Here is a 20,854-nt window from a genome sequence, read left to right as displayed (position 1 = left end):
GAATTAAGGGACTCGAGTGAAAAATAGTCCTTTATATACTTCAAGGGGTTTTATTTGGTTAATGTAAGCATTTCAGATGCCTCTTACCTGCCGTTGTTCATCTGCTGCGGAGAGTGGCCGGAGATGTCAGATGGCTCTGAGCGTTTGTCAGGGGAACGGGATCTACTGCGACGGGTGCGCTCATGGGAATGATCTGATGCCAGTGAATGAATTTCTGAAATGTCTGTTAAAACAAATCATGATTTTAAAGTATCAAGTTAGCCAAAGTTAACTTTCTTTTAGAAAATGGCAAAAATCCTGCCAAAAACAAGAAAAAGGGAAATAAAATGGACAAGAAAACCATGCAACAAACACAATACAAAATATAAAGTTGCATTTGACCTCAAGTCTAAACTTAGCAATTTCAGATCTACATGTTTAACACAGATAATCTCACCATCTCTGTCTGAATTAGCGGAGGGAATGCTATTGTCCAAATCTGGAATGTTGAGGAGTGTTGCCCTCTCATCTCTCTGCACCACCATCTTCAGCTTGCCTTTCGATCGCTCTATAAGTTTCTTTGCGTCTATCAAAGACAGGTTCTCAGTCACTGTGCCATTGATCTATATTGAGAGGAGAGAACACCATTTTCAAACACACTATGGATGCATACGTTTGGTATTTTGTAAAGTACAGTGTTAAATTCGTTGACAAATAATTTGTCATAATTTATCATCAACAACATTTTTTCATTGACGAAAACAAGGCTAAATAAAGGCTAAAAGTAAATAAAACCACTTTTGAATGACAAAAACTATAATGAAAATCTATTGACATTTTTGTCAATGAATAAAAACAAGAGGAAAATATTAGGGACGATTTAGGAAGCTTGAATTGTAATGTGCTGATCTACCCGGCGGGACATAATTTGGCATACACTTGCAGCATGTCTCATAAAATGTTACAAAATGTTAACGTGTGGGAGAAAGAGAAGGGCAGACATATGGATAAATCTGAAAAAGCATGATGATGCGAAAGAGAGCTCAATTCAGTCCGGTTTTCTGCACGCACACAGAAAGCCGCCTCTCACAGCGCAAGTGAATGTAAACATGTGTATCGGATGTGTATCAGTTTATTGGATCCGTGCATTTGGCTTAAAAGTGAAAACAGTCCAATAAACCTGCTGCTGTCCATTATTAATGTTAATCAAACAACAAAAGAAAAAGAGAAAATCACTCAATGTTCTTGACTGAATAACTTTAATAACTTTATTAAGGATTAATTTACATTTAATTTATACAAATAAATAGCCTATGTCTGCTTGAAAGAATGAAGAATGTTGCATGCAAGTTGAAATGCTTAATTGATGCATCAAAACTAACTTTAGCTGGACAACAACTTTATTCTAGAGCTGCTGTAAAGCCGAACAAACTCTGTTACTTTAATTTCCTATTATCACTGTAAAGCTGCTTCTATATTGACATATAAACAATCTATATTGTTAAAAGCACTATATAAATGAAGGTGACTTGACAAATTTAACTAAACCCATTTTTGTCAACTAAATCTACTGTAGATTTAGTCAACTAATATCTAATGATATTTACTTGACTAAAACTATAACCATTCAGATGACTAAAATATTACTAAAACTAAATAAAAATTTCCTGTCAAAATTAACTGGTAAAGTACTGCTTTAAAAGTGACCTGGTCAAATTACATCACAGATGAAGCACTTATCACTGTTGAGAAAGCCTGTTGTATAAATGAAGCATTTTTAAAATTCTAAATAATTAAAACAAACACACATATACACACACACACACTTAGTGCTTAGCTTAGCCCTGCAGATAGCAATAATAAAGCGACGTGACGTGTGGCCAAAAATGGAATTTGTGCCCTGCATTTCACCCATCCAAGTGCACACACACAGTAGTGAACACACACACACAGTAGTGAACACACACACACAGTAGTGAACACACACACACAGTAGTGAACACACACACACACACCGTGAACACACACCCGGAGCAGTGGGCAGAAGTTTTTGCTGCGGCGCCCGGGGAACGATTGGAGGTTAGGTGCCTTGCTCAAGGGCACTTCAGTTGTGGGTAATTAGAGTGGAAGAGAGCGCTGACACTCGAACCCGTGACCTTTGGGTTACAAGTCCGACTCTCTAACCATTAGGCCACAACTGCCTTTGACTAAACACATCATGTACTCTAACATTCAAAAGTTTGGGGTTGGCAAGATATTTTATTGTATTTGAGAAATCTCTTATGCTCACCAAGTCTGCATTTATTTGATCAATAATACAGTAGAAACATTTTATTTGAAATAGAAATCTTTTGTAACATTATAAATGTATTCAGTCACTTTTAATCAAGTTAATGCATCCTTGCTGAATAAAAGTATGGATTTCTTTCAACACACACACACACACACACACACACAAAAAGAAACTTACCCCAAACTTTTGAATGGTAGTGTATAGGCGGCAAAATAAATGTGCCGTCCGTGATTTTACATTTACAGAGCCTTGCAAGAAAACAGCACCGCTGGCAGTGCACTCTATGCCCTTCAGTTTCACTCCAGTGCTCTGTGGGATATGCTCTGCTCCACTCAGTAAGCACTAGACTCATTTAGCTGAGGACAGTTCATAAATTAACGTGGAAATGTCAAGCAATTCCCCCCATTAAACAACTAATAACTTGGTAACAAGCCAGCCAGCTGATACTTTTTAATATTCTTAATGTAGAAATGAAATTATAATTATGCAAACATTAATATTCTTAATGTAGAAATGAAATTATAATTATGCAAACATTAAGAAAGAGGGAAAGAGAGGTTTAACAAACATTACATTTTGAGTGTGCTTAAAGTTACTGTCCCTAAAGGTGCTTTAAGCTGAAAGATGTGACTGAAATAAACAAGCTGAGATATCACACTGATCTGCCCTAGTCTCAGTAAACAGACAATAATCAGTGGCCACGAACCACTGCCAGATTCTACATTTAGCCAATGAGAAGGCTTTTGAGGCGCTTTGTCTGTCAATTCTTCCACATGTCCACAGCAGGCAGTGCATATATAAGAAGAAAGCTGAGAGTGTGACAGATGAACTTGGAGTGGTTTTCATGACTTTAGATGAAGCCAAGTTCACAGTTTTTCATCTGTCAACAGCAATTTACACAGACAAACCTCCTAATAGGAACAGAAACACAAAGCAGGAAAATAAAGCATTCGTGAAGCTTTTCGAAGCAACAACACAAGTATTGGAACCAGTGACTACATGGCTATCCAGTTCCCTTCTTTTCCTATAACCATCTTTCTATGATCCTTCCCAGACATTGTTTCTCATACCTTTAGGACGACGTCTCCCTCTTGTATGTTGCCGTCACGGGCTGCGAGGCTCTCAGGAGAAATGTCCTTTACAAATATGTGGCTGGCCAGACGCAGACCATATTCTGCACACAACAGAAAATACACACATGAATGAACAATAACAGACATAATCTGACTACTGAGTAACTAACTACAGCATTGTTCTAGTCGAAAGCACCCGGTGGTTATTTGTGCCAGTAGACTAATCACAGCTATTAGCTAATGTACAACAGACTGTATTACACCTGTTTATACATTCTAGTGTGTCAACTTGCCAAATCCTCTGGTGAAGCCCTCAATAGCAATTAAGAGGTTTGTCCTCTAACTTTTAACAGTCTGTAGCTCCGCCCACCTTCATTCTTGCGGGACTTGACGAGTGTGACATTGGAAGGTCGCGGCGGGACGTTGGACGCAACTGATCGTCTGTCTGAGCGTGGGGAAATACTCCTCTCACGGGAATTACTATGGTCCCGCCTTCCGGTGCTGCTGCTGCGCTCGTTCCTTCTGCTCGTGCCTCCACTCGCTCCCCCTGCATGTGCTGCTGGACCTTCGTAATCATCCTCCTCAGTGTCATCCTCTTCCTCTCGCTCTGACATAGTCTCTCTGTCTCCCCCTCGACTTACTGGAATCTGCACCTTCCGCTTTCTGCGGATAGTCTGAACAGAGAATATATGAACATTAATAAGATGATTTTGTTATTTTTAACATATTAAAGGAGGTTATTACAACATATTTTAACATTAGCAAGAATAAAAGATATAAACCCTTATTACACAGCTCTCTGGAATACTTGAATCTGATCCAAAAATATCCAAAAGTAACACTATTATTGATAGTATTGTATAACTATCCATATTATTCGTATTCAAGAAACACTAAAGGACTAATTGAATTTTTTTTTAAATGTAGTTCTAAAGTGTCTATAGACTGACCAACAGCTCCTGTACGTACACAGAGACAAATACTCTGCAGTACTGCAGTTTGACTCCAAGCATTCCTCACTGATTAATATAAAGCTCAGTCAAGACAGATCACCTACACATCCTGCCTGCTTCAAGTTCTTCCATCTTCCATCACAGCCCACTACTCACATCTGAGGTCCAGATAAGACTCAAGTACTATAATTGTATAGTACTGATGCAATGTACGAGGGATGATGTTAACTTACAATTTTGGCATTCTTTCCACTTTTCCTCAGCTGCTGAACAGCATAGGCATGCTCCACATTGTCCATGGAGACAGCGTTTACCATCACCACTCTATCATTCTCCCTGTAGACAAAAATAAATATTTTTGTGAAGAAAAGAAAAATATAAATACTTGTGGTGCAACGATACACGTATTCGTACTGAACCGTTCATTCGGTTCGGTACGCATTACAAACCGAACGATTCGTTGGGCCATTTTTCGTAGCAGTCGCGCTGGCGCGACCACCACAACGCTGTCCAATATCAAATGGCAAACGTAATAAAAGCGGAACGAAACTGCACTATTCATTATTTTGTGCTTCACGGACCGTTATGAGTTTGGACCAATGTCAGTGCACCGCGAGCTTGATCAAGCTACACTGTTACTACACAGCGCTAAGATATCCAGTAAAGAGAGCATTCAAATTCACCACTGAAGTAATAACATCGCTGCGAGATCTAGTGAGAAGCTTTCTCCGTTATTAACAGTAGATCTCTATTAGATCAAACAGCGCTGACGTGGAAACCATGAGAAACATTGTGCCGTGAATGAACTAGTTATAGCCTTTAAGTCCACAGATAATGTAGTAACACTAAATCTAACCATGGAAGTTTGGCAGGAATAGTAAAATGCTTTCAAGAACGTCACACATCTTTTTCCAGCACTTCAAAACTCAAATATTATCCTATTTAAATGTTATTTTTAATGTGATGACCAAAACATAATTTTTTCATCCAAAGATTACCCCCATTTATAAAACTAAAAGTTTCAAGATTTAGGACATTTTATAAATATATATATATTTTTTAAGATATAATTTATTTTTTTATTTTTTTAAATCAAGGAAATTTCTCTGGCATTTCTTTCTTTTTGCTGTATCAAAAATGTACCGAACCGTGACACCACTGTGTTGTATCGAACCGAACCGAACCGTGAATTTTGTGAACCATTACACCCCTAATAAATACATATAAATAAAATATAAATAATATTTAAAAAATATATAAATAAATTAAATTTACATTTACACACAGACATTACACACACATATACACATATATATGTATATATATACACATATATATGTATGATATATAAACTTATCTTACTGTAAAAGGGTCTCTGCAGGTCCTCCTTTGAGCACATCTGAGATCACTATAGAGGTCTCTCCGCTCTGGAAATGAGGGTTGTCACGGCCCCCTGATATGGCGATTCCAAACCCAAAACCTGGTGCCTGCAAAGGACATGCACATACACACACACAGAGTGATTTCCTGGAACTTACAGCATATCTTTCAAAAATTAAATTACATTGGATAGAATGATGAAATCTATCATTTTATCATCTATCAAATCTATCAGATAGAATGATGAAAAAAGTGTGTGTGTGTGTGTGTGTGTGTGTGTGTGTGTGTGTGTACTGTCTGGCAGCTTTTCAATCTCCCAGGTGTCTGAAGCTCTGAGCTCTCAATCTTGCACTCAAGCAATCAAAAAGAAAGACAGATGAGAGTGAAAAGGTAGAGAATGACAGACAGACGCCAGACAGATGGCCAGAGCTCTGTTCAGAGCCTTTTCCTAATGTCACTGGGTGTCTTCACACACGCGTACTGGTCTGTTCTACCTCTCACTGCCATCCAAACCATCTGGCTTGTGAGTGTCCTCTAAACAAACAGCTATAAATCATATTAAGAGCCAGAGCAGGGGAGAAGCACATATGGGAGAAGAAGTGTCTTGTTTATTGTGTGTATTGTAACAGAGGCAGCCATGTAATACCGTTAGCCAGCTAAAGAGATTCCACCTATAATAAAGCCCCCAGTAAAAGGCTTAGTGCTCATACACCTGTTATCTTGTCTAGGATGTCAGCACATCAAAAAACGGGTTACAGAGGGACTGACTGAACTGAAGTATAATACAGACATCATGTTATGAAACCGATCCAAGATTTGCGTCCACGGTACTCTGACTCTTACAGATGTGGGGGGGGCTTAAAAATACTGTGCCCAAATGACTGTTGCATAATCTCTCACTCTTTCTCATACTCTGATTCAGATGTGTTTGAGTCTAGTAACATGCAGGATGAGGAAAAGGAACAGGAAGTGGAGCAGAGCAGAAATTTTGTCCTCTCACACACTACTTCCTGCCATCTGGGGGATCGGCTATTGTGTTATCAATGACCACACATCCTGTAACTAGCCATCCCAAAAGAGAAGAGAGAGGAGAGAGAGGAAAGAAAGACAAAAAGTAAAATGGGCTGCACTGATTTTAAAATTCCAAGCTAATAATTATTTTCAAGATAAATGGCTAGAATTAACATTAGAAACTACTTTGACTAAAAATATTTAATATAATAAAATAATAAATAAACTAAAATCAATCATTTTAAATAAATTAATTGAAAAATAATTTTAAGATTTGCTAAAGATTACATTTAACAGTGTTAAAGCATTAGATGATGTTGATCTACAACTATGCACACTTAAATTAATTTTGACTGATACTGAAAAACAAATTAAATAAAAATAATTGCTACTATTGCTTAACCAATAGGATACTGAAGCCTGACAATAGATAGAAAGATGAGGAGTGGTGAAGTAGAGGGGAAGAAAAATGCAGCACCAAGTGAGAGAGTTCAGTACTCACCCTGTGAAGAGTCACCGTGTGCTGTTCCCATATTACAGTTTCCTCCATGGTTGTGCTCTATGAGAAAGACAAAGAGAAAGCAGTCAGTTAGGACAAAGTCTAAGCACAGAGAATGAGTTTTTATCAGCAGGTATTTCTCCTCTTTGTCAATGGCAGGAGGTGATTTTACTCTGACCTCTATGAGCTACAGGAATTAAGCATATTTAACAAACCAGTTCTCTATGCTTGAACTAAATCTGTATATGTGTGCTGGTCTGAGTAAAGGCTGTCACAGGGCTAAACAGTGCTGCAAAGCTGACTATGGCCATGAGCGCCGAAGGCACACCACACACACCACACACACACACACCCACACACACACACAACTACAAACACTGGAAAAGCTATAAACAGAATCTGCTATCCTCATTTTAGCACAGGGGCATAAATGAGGCCTGTAAACTCAAAGTGCAAGCCAAGTTAGGTTCCTTTATCACTGAAATTTCATACAATTTTACAGCATGCTGATGCTCCTAATAAAAGCATGTGATTAAAGTCTGACACTATTAAGAAAAAATATAGGGCTGGCTGGGTATCGATACAGATGTCCCGATTTGATTCCGATTCGCAAGATCTCAATTTGATCTGATTCTCAATTCGATTTGAGATTTGAGATTTTCATTGGCCCCACCACAAAAAAAGGGGATGACATCTACTGGAGAAGACTAGTGAAAAGATTAACGTCAATCAGAGATTATTTTCAATGTTTGTGGAAATAAATAAATACGGTAAAAAAAAAAAGATTGATTTGTGGCTTTTGGGGATCGATATCGAATCGACCCCATTTTTAAAAAAATTTATATTTTTCCCCAGCCCTAATTACATGTGGGTTATAAGACAGGAGAAAACCCCATCAAATAGAACAGAATGACGTGATCACTATAAGAACACCTGACCAGAATGCCCCACTGTTCCTGACTGACCAATTAGATGACAGCTGTCCAACTCAAGCTTGAACATAAGAACATGTCTCTGCCTTAAATGCAAACATCATATAAACAAACTGCTACAAAATGAACAATCTGCCCTGGTACAATATAGATGAGACAGAGAGAAAGAGAGAGAGGGAGTGATAAAGACAAGGAGAGAAACAGCAGAAGGTATTTATTTATAGCTCTAACCCTGAGCTGAGGTGAATGGTTTGTGCTCCTGCTCCTTCACCCCTGTACTGTAGATGCCAGGCTGGATAAATTATTACAGTATGTCTGAGAGCTCCGAAACAGACTCTAGCTCTAATGGTGCACACTGTATTTGTCTCATTTGTAATGATCAAATTCTAATACATCACAAACAAATTCAAAGGTCTGAGACTACTAATGAATTTAAGTGAAATGCCTGCTATTTTGCCATGTCCTTCTAATTTATTACATTTTACTAACTGCAAATTATAATAGTAGAAAAATAAAAAAAGGAAAACATAAATAATAATAAATAAAACAACAATAGTATTTTTAAATAATGAGCGATAGCATCGGAAACTTGATCAAAATGAATTCTTTTTATTCAAAATTCTTCTCACATATGTCTCTTGAAAACAAAATGTACACATATAACAACAGTGGCTGTGTTTCTCATTGTTCGTCATTTTGATGGACAGTCATAAAAATTCAGTCTATTATCTACCTGTCTAAAAATATATTGTCACCCATCATTTTAATTATCATACTTTAATGATAAGACATTCGCTTTTGTTTTCATTCACATTTCATTTTTAATCATGAACTTACAGGACCAGCATAGGCATTAAAAAATATTAATGAAGAGAACAGATGAAAAGCGACTTTTAAATGTTCAACACCACATGACAAAGCAGATGAATGTATGTTTACGTTTTTGCAATTGTATGTAGCATTGACGAAAGCCACAGGATGCACAAAGACATCATAAACTGAGATCAAAGACGAAACAATACTAGATCATAGCTAACTTATATGCACACTTGCCACCAACTGGATAGGGGTGGAAATTACAGTTATATCTGTGTAATCTGTCAAAATGATGAACAGCCTTCAGATTCAGAGTCAATGACGGAAAATATTTGGTTAACATGACCACTGATATATCACATTCACATATAGCCTAAAGATTTCACAACAGAGCACTTAAGTCTCTGAATCCACCCCTAGTGTGCTTTACATTCCACTTAAACGTCTAGCATTTCTGCACTACAAACACAGTTTAACCCTCTGACCTGTTTACCACGCTGCTTAGCAAGCACTTCATTCATGGTCCTAATTGGGACAGGGTCAATATTCAGTTCATGCCCCCATTTCTACCCCTTTCTCAGACTTTATTGTGAGAGAATCTGACCCATTTGAAAGGCATCCACCTCCCACAATCTCACAGTGCCTCTTCTCCCCTCCTCTGACCCCTGTCCACAAATTCGTTTTATGTATCTGTAGGGTCAGAGGTGCTGGATTCATCGAACTGTAAGAGCCGACAGCAGGGGCCCCAACCATGAGAAAAATGCCCATGCAGTGAGCCATGTGACTGACAGAGACAGAGACAGGGAGAGAGAGACAGGGAGAGAGAGAGAGAGAGAGAGAGAGAGAGAGAGAGAGAGAGAGAGAGAGCCTAGGGGGTCCTGTCCTTGGTGGCGGATGAACAGCAGACTGTTCAGGCTTCAGAAGAATGGCGCCGTTACGCCTGCGTGAAAGCTGAGGCAATGTCAGGACTGGAAACAGTAAAGGCTGGAATACACTACATGACATTTGCCCAGATTTTTGCCCTGATTTACAGTCTGGATGAGCTGAAAGATTTCACAAAAAATCATGTATTGCATGATGGGCGCAGACTCAGATTTTTTAGCTTCAGATTATAAATCCATCCAGTTGGAGGATATAAAAAAAAAATATATATTTTGAGACGATTTTAGAACACATCGTTTCCATGAAAGGTCATGTAGTGCATTCCAGCCTTAAGCAACTTTAACAATTCTGGTTCTACTTAACTATTCCATTAATGAGTGTTTCAGCAATTTTGAGGAATTAAGAATGGACAATAGTTGAAGGGGGAAAAAAGTATTGCATTTACTACCCTCTGCAGCTAGTTGTCAAATGATTTCAATGACACACCATTCAGCAATAAGGTATAAGAGGCCAAACATGTTTATATACAAATATTATATGTGGGTGAGCGGCCAAAATGGCCGAAGCAGCATCAGCCACCTCTGGCTCAGTTTACACAAAAGACCAAACATTTAAGTCTCAGGCCATCCTTAAAAATATTTTGGTTTGCAGTAACAGCAAAAAAAAAGGGTCGGTAGGTAGGTCTATATTTTTATATATTTTTATATATATATATATATATATATATATATATAAAAAAAATATATATATATAAAAAAGTATATTTTTTGTATAAAAAAAAAAAAAAAAATCGGGGGTCGGAGAACATTTTTCACCGATGTCTAGGGGTTGTTCACACCAGGCCACTTCATGCGTTTTCTCAGATCGGATTGCAATCTGATTTATCAAAACGATTTCATTTACACCTGGTTACATATACAAATGTGTGTTGTTGTTTTTTTTGCGGATATAAATCCGATCTTCAATTCCCGCTATATGCAGATTTAATGGAGTGCACGTCACCGAAAGCAACAGTTATGAGATACATTATTTTATTGATCATCAGCTAAAATTTCTGAATCAAAGCCCGCAATAAGAGAAAGCGGAAACAGCCCTGGTAAGATCATTTCGTTTCTTTACATTTAATGAAGATGATTGTGTGTTAAGCGTCTGCGACTTACTTTCACTTTGATTTGCGATAGCACGTTGATGCTCAGCTTCTCATCTGCGGCGATACGTGTTGCAGTAGCGTCGTCATATCTGACTAAAACATGACATATTGCCTATAACACGCTCTCATATGTTTAATTTTTAATAAACCATATTCAACAACATATAAAAATGAAATAATCTTTAGAGTAAAGCCGCAGCCATCATTACCAAGCGCGAACCATTGACAGTGAATGAAACGAAGCGAACTTAGCCTACAGGCCATAGTGTGACATGCGTTAACCAATGGTGTAAACATAATCATAGATGACGCGCCACAGGTTTTTATTTAAAAGAAAGAACGTAGCTTATGTTTGTATGTAGGTCTAGGCAATTTATATTCACAATACTTAATAACTAATATTATTTTATTGCATTTGTATTAGTTGTTTGAAGAGTTAAAAAAAAAAATCGGTCGGTCTTAACGCATTTTACAACCGGCAAGTCGGTCGGACTAAAAGGGGAAAAAAAATAATAATTGGGTCGGTACTAAATTGACAGGGTCGGTCGGGTTACGGCAAACAAGAATATTTTTAAGGATGGCCTCAGATGAAACACCATATAAACACCCTCAGGGTTTCTAGTCTTCACTGGTCTATTCATGAAAGAGAGTTTACTCTCATGTTGTTCCAAACCCATAGGACTTTTGTACATTTTCAAAACACAAATCAAGACCTTGTTAATGAAACCTTAGAGAATAAAACTCAATGGTTCTCACGCATCAAACAAACATGTATATGAATAAAAGCCTAAATTAAATCTGTTCATTATATAAAGTGATTCTATCTCTTCAGAAAACATGGATTAAACTACTCGATTTATATGAATTACATTTACAATGTCTTCATGAACTTTTGAAGCAGAATTTTTTGTATAATAATGGTCCTTCAATCATTATGGTTTATTAAAAATATCTTAATTTGTGTTTCAAGACCAACAAAATGAGGGGTGAGTAATTGATGACAATTTACATTTTTGGGTGAACTATCCCCTTTTAACTCAAGGAATCTCATCCCTGCTGAGAAAACATAAGCCTATGGATATATGGAAGCTTATGGCCTATGTGTGTGGTCAGGTAACAGATGGGAGAGTCACTCCACAGTGCTAGAAGTCATTTATATGAGTCAGGCTAAGCACTTCTGATTCTCTAATCTAAAGAGATTATCATTTTATTATTCACAACATCACAGAGCTAAAAGTAAACAGACTATTCTGAAACCTGAGCTATGCGAAGCTTAACAGAGATAAGACCGGAGTCCTAAAACACTTCTTCAGAGGAACCTCTGCGGATATGAGCCATTTGAAATTAAAAGTCCACCACATTCCTGCAAAAATAAAGTTTTTGAATCTACATCAACACAAAAGTAGTCTAGTCCATGCAGAAGTAAATTATTTTTGCAGTCAAACTTCTCATTTGCAAGACAGAGTCTGAAACAGCCATGATCTAATAATTTCCAACAAGCAGCAGTAAACAATGAGTCTTTTTGTGTGCAAGAACGCCTGGGTATATTTATACATTCACGTTTATTCAGGCCTGAGGCCTTATAGTGCTGCGCCAAGAAACAAAGAGCAGGCATGGGCAGTCCCGCTCAGAGCCAAAGAATCGTTCTGCCGCTAAAGAGAGTCTTTGTTTCAAGCAGACCTCAGACCTGCCAGAAAGCGAGAAGGGGTTCAAAGAGACCAGATAGGCAGCTAATAGTGAGCTCTGACAGCCAGGTGAAACTGAGAGGCTTTCTAGTAGATCAGTGGCCATCTTTTCTGGGCCAACAGCTTTGCTAAAACAGGCAGGCAGCTTGAATCTCAGAGAGATTTCTCCCTGGTTCAATAAAACTGAAACGGAAAGCAACTGCTGGTTAACAGCAGCTTGGATTTTGATGGTGATAAGCGGTTTCGGGTGTTTGAGCCACACTCATAAATGTTAAATAATGAGTGTTTTGATCATTAGTGCACTCAGCACACACTAAAACAGCACAACTATAAATTACAGTCTAAATACAGGTTTCTGCAGCGTTTCAAACAATACTGGCTGGTTTTAAATGAGGTAGGGAGATCCACTAGTACCCGAGCGTGTAAACCGAATTCTCTCTCAAAGAGCATTCCAGCGAACTCATTCTCAGGCCTAGATCAAATAAATTCACGCTTATATTAACACAACACAGCCTGGCTTGCTTTCCTGTGAGAATTCTCAGCTTCAACCTGAACCACTAATCTATTATTGATGATGCAAAGGTCAGCATGATAAAAGACACACATGTGCATGAGCATTTTCCACATTAAAGCACTAATTACTAACTTCAAATAAAAAAAAATTAGGGCAAGACATGCTAGGTGAAATCTTGGCATCTTCTGAAACAATTTAGGAGTGACAGTTTTATTCTTGATTCCCTGCTAAAAATTAAAGCTAATTTCTCCTCAAATCTCCTGCCGGTTAAGGTGCTAAGTGCTAACCATGTCCTTTCTGCTTTGAACAGGAAATGAACCATTAGCCTTACTCTGGAACAAACCCAAACAGGATAACCTGGGCTAGAAACAGCTGAACACACCGGTGATTTGGTGAGGCCATAAACATCACCTGTAATACTGAATCTGTGTGGCTGTTTTAAGAAAGTGTTTATAAAGGAACAGCCGGCCGTTGACACCAGTGTGAGAACGGAGCCCTGATTGGAAAGGACAGGACGTAAACCAAGAGCTGGAATTTACTGCAGGAAGCACCTTCCTGTTTGCAGGGAGTATTTTCGACTTTAAAAGAAAACACCCAAGCAGCATAAAAGCAAAAACATGTTCACCATCTCATTTGTCATATTTATGTCAAAGAGTTCTCCTTTTGTAGATGCTATGTGTCTTATATGTGTCATTTACTTTTTCGAAACACAAACCTGAAAAGAGGGCTAAGGCATTTTGGCACAGGGCCTATGCCAGTAATTCCTGGAGTTCACTCAAGAGATTTTATGCTGAAATGTAGCCTACATATTCAATATTTTGACACAAATCAATGAAAACAGTTGTGCTGTTTTAGGAAGCCATGTTCTGTTTATTTCAGGATATTTTGATGAATAAAATGTTCAAAATAACAGCATTTATTTGAAATCGAACACTTTTGATCAATTTAATAAAATCTGATCAAGCTGTTTTGGATGTCCTCGATCTTATTAAAAAAATAGTTTGAACAGTTGTATCACCCAGCAGATTAATTAGTGTGCCAGGTTGAGCACAGACAAATCAAGGGAGCAAATCAAGAAAGTCAAGAAAGTGCAGAGAAGGTTGGTCCCTTTGAAAGGGCGGGCATACACCCCTCCTAATTCAGGGTGCGTGGGGCAGCCCGGCATCCTAAGGCTGGCATCTTGGGACTGCCCTGCATGATTCATACGTAGAAATTCTAATGCACTCACTACACTCAACTAAGCACCCTCAACTAGGTGCCAAGAGATTGTTTTACATCCAAGAGACTAACCCAGTTAAATCACGTCGGCTAACAAATGATGAAACATTTACGAACACGGGAAAAGTTTATCATTTGCAGATGTTTTTAAACCTTGCCTATTTAATCAGTTGAGTACAAGACGACGCGAAAGAGAACTTGCGCGCACTGTGTGATAGGGGTGTAAATCGGACTGTTCATCATTATACGATATGATATCGATTCTCTCAGCCAGCGATACGATATTTGCTGATACCTCAAAAAAGTCTGCAATACGATTACGATTCGATTCAGGGCTATATCAATTGATTTATCAATATTTAGATATTATGTGCCAAGTTTACACAACCAGTTACATTTTTATTAACTCACAAATGCAACCAAAATATATAACATGAATGTTTAATTAAACTCTTTGAAAATTGCACACCCTAATTGGGACATTTACAACAGAGGAGTTCAATTGCAAAAACAGACAACTCTGTTCTTGTTCATTTTCATAAATCATGATGTTTTTTATTGTGTATTCCACATATCAATCAAACTGCAGCTGGGTTCTTTTAAATAAGTAATAATAACGAAAAAAATACAGGTAACTTACAAAATGAATGTTCATTGAAAGTATGTTTTTTTCAATGTTTTTTAGCAAAAGCAGTCGTTTTTTTGGGCAAAAGCAGATAACTCCACATTTCATGTTTCAGAGTTACATACAGAGTTTTATTATATCATAGCAAAACCAAGTAATTGCTATGATATAATAAAACACTCGGTTAATCTTTGTAACATTAATCTCCTCAGATGACATAGACGCCCGAGTCCTGACAAACTTTGTTGTGATTACACACAATACAGGGAGCTTTTCCCTCACCACTGTAATGTGCTGCTTTAGCAAGGTTCCGTTTTCCTTTTACGCCCCGAAGAAGATATCACGGGTTCACCAAGTTCGTTGAAATGATTCATCCTCGATCACTTTTAGTCAACTTTGATGAAACTCCTCCCAGCTAGCGTGTCTTTTCGAAGTGACTAGCAGCCTTGTCACCTGACCTAAATACTGCACGCTGATTCGCTAAAAATTATTGGTTTATTGGACTTACTGGGTTGTGTTCACCAACAACAAGGGTGCTTGTCAGTTTCTGCTGTAAAACATGAACTCGCGATGCCTTGACAGTGGACAATACCGGCTTTTGTGACAACAGGGTTCAGTCAATTCTTGTCAGGCATCTATTTCAACTGAGGAGATCAATGTTACAAAGACCGGCAGACAGTATGGCGAGTAAACAAAAATGAAAAAAAGCGTAGACGGACGTTACGTGAGGATGTGGAGAGTGTCAAAATAAAGGTACCATATATCGATATTTTACGTGTGGCATCGTATCGTTAGACATTTGATCGATGCATCGATCCATATCGATGTATTGTTACACCCCTAGTGTGAGGGAAGTTTTGGTTTTCTGTGCGTGCACACACACACACACCCGAAGCGTGCACACACACACACACACCCGAAGCGTGCACACAGAAAGCCGCATCTCAGACAGAACTCTAAATTGAGTTTGCTTTCAAGTCCTCTTGTACTTAAAAGGACAAATTCACACAAAAATCAAGTCAGCATGCTCGTAGGCATAGTAAACATAGCTGAATATGTCTTAAATGAACACAAACAGTTGAGAAAGACAATGCATGTGTGCAGTATTAGTATACTGGATCTGTACATTACGCCTTAAAGTGACAGCAGCCTAATGTTCCTGCTGCAGACCGGTTTTTAATGTTAATCAAACAACAAAAGGCAAATAAATCACTCACTGCTCTTGACTGAATAATTTAATAAAGACTAACTTTAATAAAGATTAATCTAAATTTAATTTATGAAAGACTATGCAGTTATGACCTACCTCTACGCTGTTAGACCTACCCGAAAAAACTGAAAAGCACTGTTAATTGTATTTGTATCTTTGCTCTATTGTATTTATTTGTGCTATTACTTGTAGTTTGATTATTTGTTCTTATTTCTTTATTTTTATTTGACAGTAGTCCTTATTTTTCCTGAACATAGCATATAGCCTACCGTACCAAAACCGTGACCCTAAAAATGTGATACAAACCGCATAGTCATTTGAAAAAATAATAATTTGAACCGTTACACCCCTAGTTGACACGCATGCAATATGATCCGATCTGTGCTAGGCATCTAAAAAAACGTAATGGTTTAGTGTAAATCCAGCCTTAGTTACACAAGAGACCACCTTTACTGCAGCCCATCCTGCAAAGCTTAAAGAGTGATTGAGTCAATCTGAAGACTTCAAATGCTCTGAGCCACCACACACTGCAGATGTTTTCTGAGGACAAGCCTCTTCATTCCATTCACAAATTGATCTATTGTTTTCTTGATCTATTGATCTATTGTGAGAACATTCACAAATTCAGAATTTATAACCCATTTAGAGACAGAAGTGCAAACATCGTTTCATGTGGGATATGGCATAATCCTCTCTGCTGCAGAGTGTAACACTCACAGTTTGGCGGTAGTTGGTTGAATCAGGTTAATAAAGATCTGTGTGTCTCTCCATGCATTTCTTCATCTTGGCGCAGATCCATACAGACTGCAGCGGTGTGCTGTACACTTGCCCGTTTATGTAAATCCACACAGAAAGAGTCAGGTGGCCGGCTGTGGCGCGTGAGCACAGAGCCCGTTCCTCCAGCGTGCTAAAGATCCCTCATTAGAATGACAGACAGGAACTCCACATGTTCTTAGGATGGATGTACATTTGCGTCAGGCAGTGAGAGATGATATCCAGCTTTGTGAAAAGAAAAAATACCCTCTGCAGTAGTAGTTCCTTGCGGCTTCTTCCTCTGTACATGCAGTGTGTGTGTGTGTGTGTGTGTGTGAGAGAGAGATTGCATAAGGGAGGGAGAGAGAAACACACCCACAATGTGTGGTGGGGGTGTTAGTGATGGGGGAAATGAGACACCATTGCTCATGCTCAGCCCTGGACTGTGTGCAGTCGGCTAATTACAACTGCAAAACACACACATTTAGAAACCTGCAGCTTATTTATATTCACACTAGGGCTGTGCGATTAATCATAATTGATTTTCCTATTTTGATTTTGGCTTCCAACAATTATGAAAACAAGATAATAAAGGTAAATAGATTATGGTGCCGCTGCCGCATTCTGTCCAGCGCAACTTCCTTTCCTTCACAGCGGTGCGCTTTCGGTCCTCTCTAAAAGCCCAAACTTGTAAAAGTGTTGTAAAATTCAGTCTACTGTTGGTAAACTGCAAGATGTGTTTGATTTTAAAGAGTTATTAAAAGCGCATTAAACCACAAAAAAGACCCTGATCCCCAGGCGGCTTTCTGTGTGCAAGAAGTCGGAGCTGAACAAGGATAAACAAATGGGCTTCGGATACGTGCCTAAACGCGTACACACAAAAATGTCATGAATGTCAAAAGTGTGTTTTGGAGTGTTTACCTAAACAGTGGGTAATGTTCAAGAAAACGTACACAGCCGAGAAAGAAAACGTGTGTAACAGTATATTGGATTTGTGCATTAGCTCCCTAAAGTGACAGCAGCCTAATACTACTTCTACGGTTCGTCATTAACAATAATCAAACAACAAATGACAAAGGAAAATCACTGAATGATCTTGACTGAATTAAGTAGCTTTAATAAAGATTTGTCTATATTTAATGTATACAGTAAGACTATGCAGTGTTATTAGTTTTTCAGGAAGATGTAGGCTACTAAAAGTGGTATTCAGATAAGTAATAGCCTACAACAAATATTTTAATAATCTAGGCTAATGAAAGCCTTTTGTTGTAGGCTATTACTTATCTGAATACCACTTTTAGTAGCCTAAATCTTCCTGAAAAACTTAAAACACTGTTTATTTAATTTGTATTTTCATTCTGTTGTATTTATTTGTCCATTTTGTTTGTAATTAGTTTCTTTGTTCTTATTGTATTGCTGACTGTTTACATGTCTTATGTAATTGTTTTGAGGACCTTTTTCTTACAGTAGTTAACCTAATATTAGTTTTTGCTTAAGTATCGATAATTATGAAATTTCACTGATATTTAAAATTAGTCATACCGTGAAACAAGACCATGATCATATCGCCCACCAATAATTGTGCTAAATAGTCATGGTTTCAATAATCTATTGTGATTATGATTTGCTTCTATTTTAGAACACTTGATGATTATCTAATCAAAATAACAATATGTATTGTAGTGATAAAAAAGAACTGAAATTTGCCTTTCTGATTTGTTTATGTTTCTGTAGGCTACATGAACATATCAATGTTGAGAAAGCAATCACGTCACAAGCTTTAAATATGCAACTTCGCTGGCTAATGAATGCATAAACTTTACCAGCTGGATATAAACTAATGCAAATTGATGGTAACAATTGCGACATAAAACATTTGGGTGAGGTTTGCGTGTGTTTTTGTCACATTGTTTTAACTGTTTAAGGTAGCCACTAGGCTACTAATGTTAGTCCTCTCAGCCTCGACGGCAAACATACTTCTGTTCTTTCTCTGCTAATGCAGCATCTAGTCAACAAATTCATTACTTTATAATGATATGGCAATATGTACTTAAGTGTTCTGTATTCATACCGTTTCGCTGTCTGTGTTTTAAATGCTCATCTGAAGTGTCAGCGCTCTCCGTGAACGTAAACAACTCAGCCAGTGACAGTTTTTATTTGTCCTCTAGAGGCACTTAAGACATATCCGCCTAGGTTTACTAGGATACTCGCCAAGATGGACATTTTAACATAATTTTGTATGAAATTTTCCATTCAAGCACAAGACGATGTGAAAGTGAGCTTAATTTTTAATTGCGCACACAAAACTTCTCACACAGTGCGCGCAAATTATCTTTCACATCTTCTTGCGCTTGAATGTTTAAATTGGCAAGGCTTAAAAAAGCTTGCAAATTATAAACTTTCATGACGACCCAGCACTGGTCCGATCGGGACAGTGACAGTTCTCTCAACGAGCACTGCATGTACTCTCTCTTTCTCTCACTGTAAGTGCGCATGTGTGAGAGACAGCGACAGAGGGTGCACTCAGCCAAGCGACGGTGTGTAAAGCTCAGCAGACGATGAAATTATATGCGTAATACTTATTTTTTGCCTCTAACTCAATTAAAGATGACTGTGATCATAAAATTTACTAGCCATTGGCAAAATAAATTTTTAGTCGCCTCTATGAAATTTTGTCGCAAGTGATTTACTCGCATTGTAGAGGGTTGAACACGGACCAAAGACATCTAAAGCAACCAAAAACAGGACATGATGTCACAAGATGTGACCCTAAAAAAGGACAGAATGCTCAAGCATACCCTTTTTTTTATAACCAATTGCAATACACTACTGTAAACCAAAGAGAATTTAGCCTAAGTGCTTTAAGAAATCCAAATTAAGTTTCTGCTTGATTTCAAACTGACCTGGCTTATCAACACCCTAAAGACAGATCTTACGCAATCCTAGTATCCATCAAACGCTTTCTCTAATATCCAAGCGGCCTAATAGTGTTGCCAACTTCACAAGCAGGTCTGACATCCTGAAAGTGAAAGTGACATGTGAAGGCCAAGTAATGTAACCCATACTCATAATTTAACCCTTCCAAGTGCACACACATTAGTAGTGAGTCGTGAACACACACACACACACACTGCAAACCGTGGACACACACATTCGGAGCAGTGGGCAGCCATTTTTGCTGTGGCACCCAGGGAGCAATTGGGGGTTAGGTGCCTTGCTTAAGGGCACCTCAGTCATTTCCTGCCTGTATTGAGAAGCGAACGCCAAACCTTTGGGTTACCAGCCTGACTCTCTAACCATTATGCCACAACTGTCCCCTTAATAATCCTAATAATTAGAGACGCACCGAAATTTTGGCCGCTGAAAATTTTTACTTTCATTTTAAGTAAAAAATTATAAAATTTTATACTGTATTTATCTATGCTTGTAATTTGTGTATTTGATCTTAACACATTCAGTATCATTAAAATGACTGAATTTCATTAAAACTACCACAATCAAGTTTATTCCCAGGATTAATAACAAATAGCCACCTATGACCATCAATTCACTCAATTGCTGTTAGTAATCCTGTGCTTCTGGGACATACCAACCATCCTCTATCACTGCAGCTGAAACCATGAGCTCCAGGATAACATGAGGACTAGGGCTGGGACGGTTACCGCATTACCGCAATACCGCGGTCACATGATGCCTACCGCGGGTCTGAGCTCGTCACCGTCATCACCGCAAAAAAAAAAAGAAAAAAAAGAAAAAAGAAAAAAATAAACACTGGCCTTCATGTGTTCACGTTGTGTCTAATGACATGGATTCATTGATTCTAATGACATGGATTGTGTCTAATAACATTGTGTCTTGCATGGATTCAAGGTTTTCTAAAC

At 38.1% G+C, this 20,854-nt stretch overlaps 1 protein-coding gene across 12 annotated transcripts in view; it reads right to left on the bottom strand.

The window, feature by feature from the left end:
* Positions 1-20,854, bottom strand: part of tjp1a (tight junction protein 1a) — a 120,604-nt gene that overhangs the window by 29,529 nt on the left and 70,221 nt on the right. For 11 of the 12 annotated variants that reach the window (XM_084109699.1, XM_084109705.1, XM_084109709.1 and 8 more), the window contains 7 exons: positions 7,192-7,248; positions 5,661-5,785; positions 4,532-4,634; positions 3,716-4,019; positions 3,343-3,446; positions 437-602; positions 88-223 (listed from right to left, as the gene is read on the bottom strand). In XM_084109699.1, coding sequence (XP_083965825.1) covers positions 88-223; positions 437-602; positions 3,343-3,446; positions 3,716-4,019; positions 4,532-4,634; positions 5,661-5,785; positions 7,192-7,248 — 995 coding nt within the window. Of the gene's footprint in view, positions 1-87; positions 224-436; positions 603-3,342; positions 3,447-3,715; positions 4,020-4,531; positions 4,635-5,660; positions 5,786-7,191; positions 7,249-16,937; positions 17,050-20,854 lie in introns of those variants that run through there. The other variant, XM_084109700.1, reaches the window with a different exon arrangement.

Source organism: Abramis brama (assembly GCF_963993115.1).
Source record: "Abramis brama genome assembly, chromosome: 3".
Taxonomy (NCBI): Eukaryota; Metazoa; Chordata; class Actinopteri; order Cypriniformes; family Leuciscidae; genus Abramis; species Abramis brama.
The sequence above is the reverse complement of the archived record's forward strand: the minus strand, read 5'-3'. Positions and strand labels throughout refer to the sequence as shown.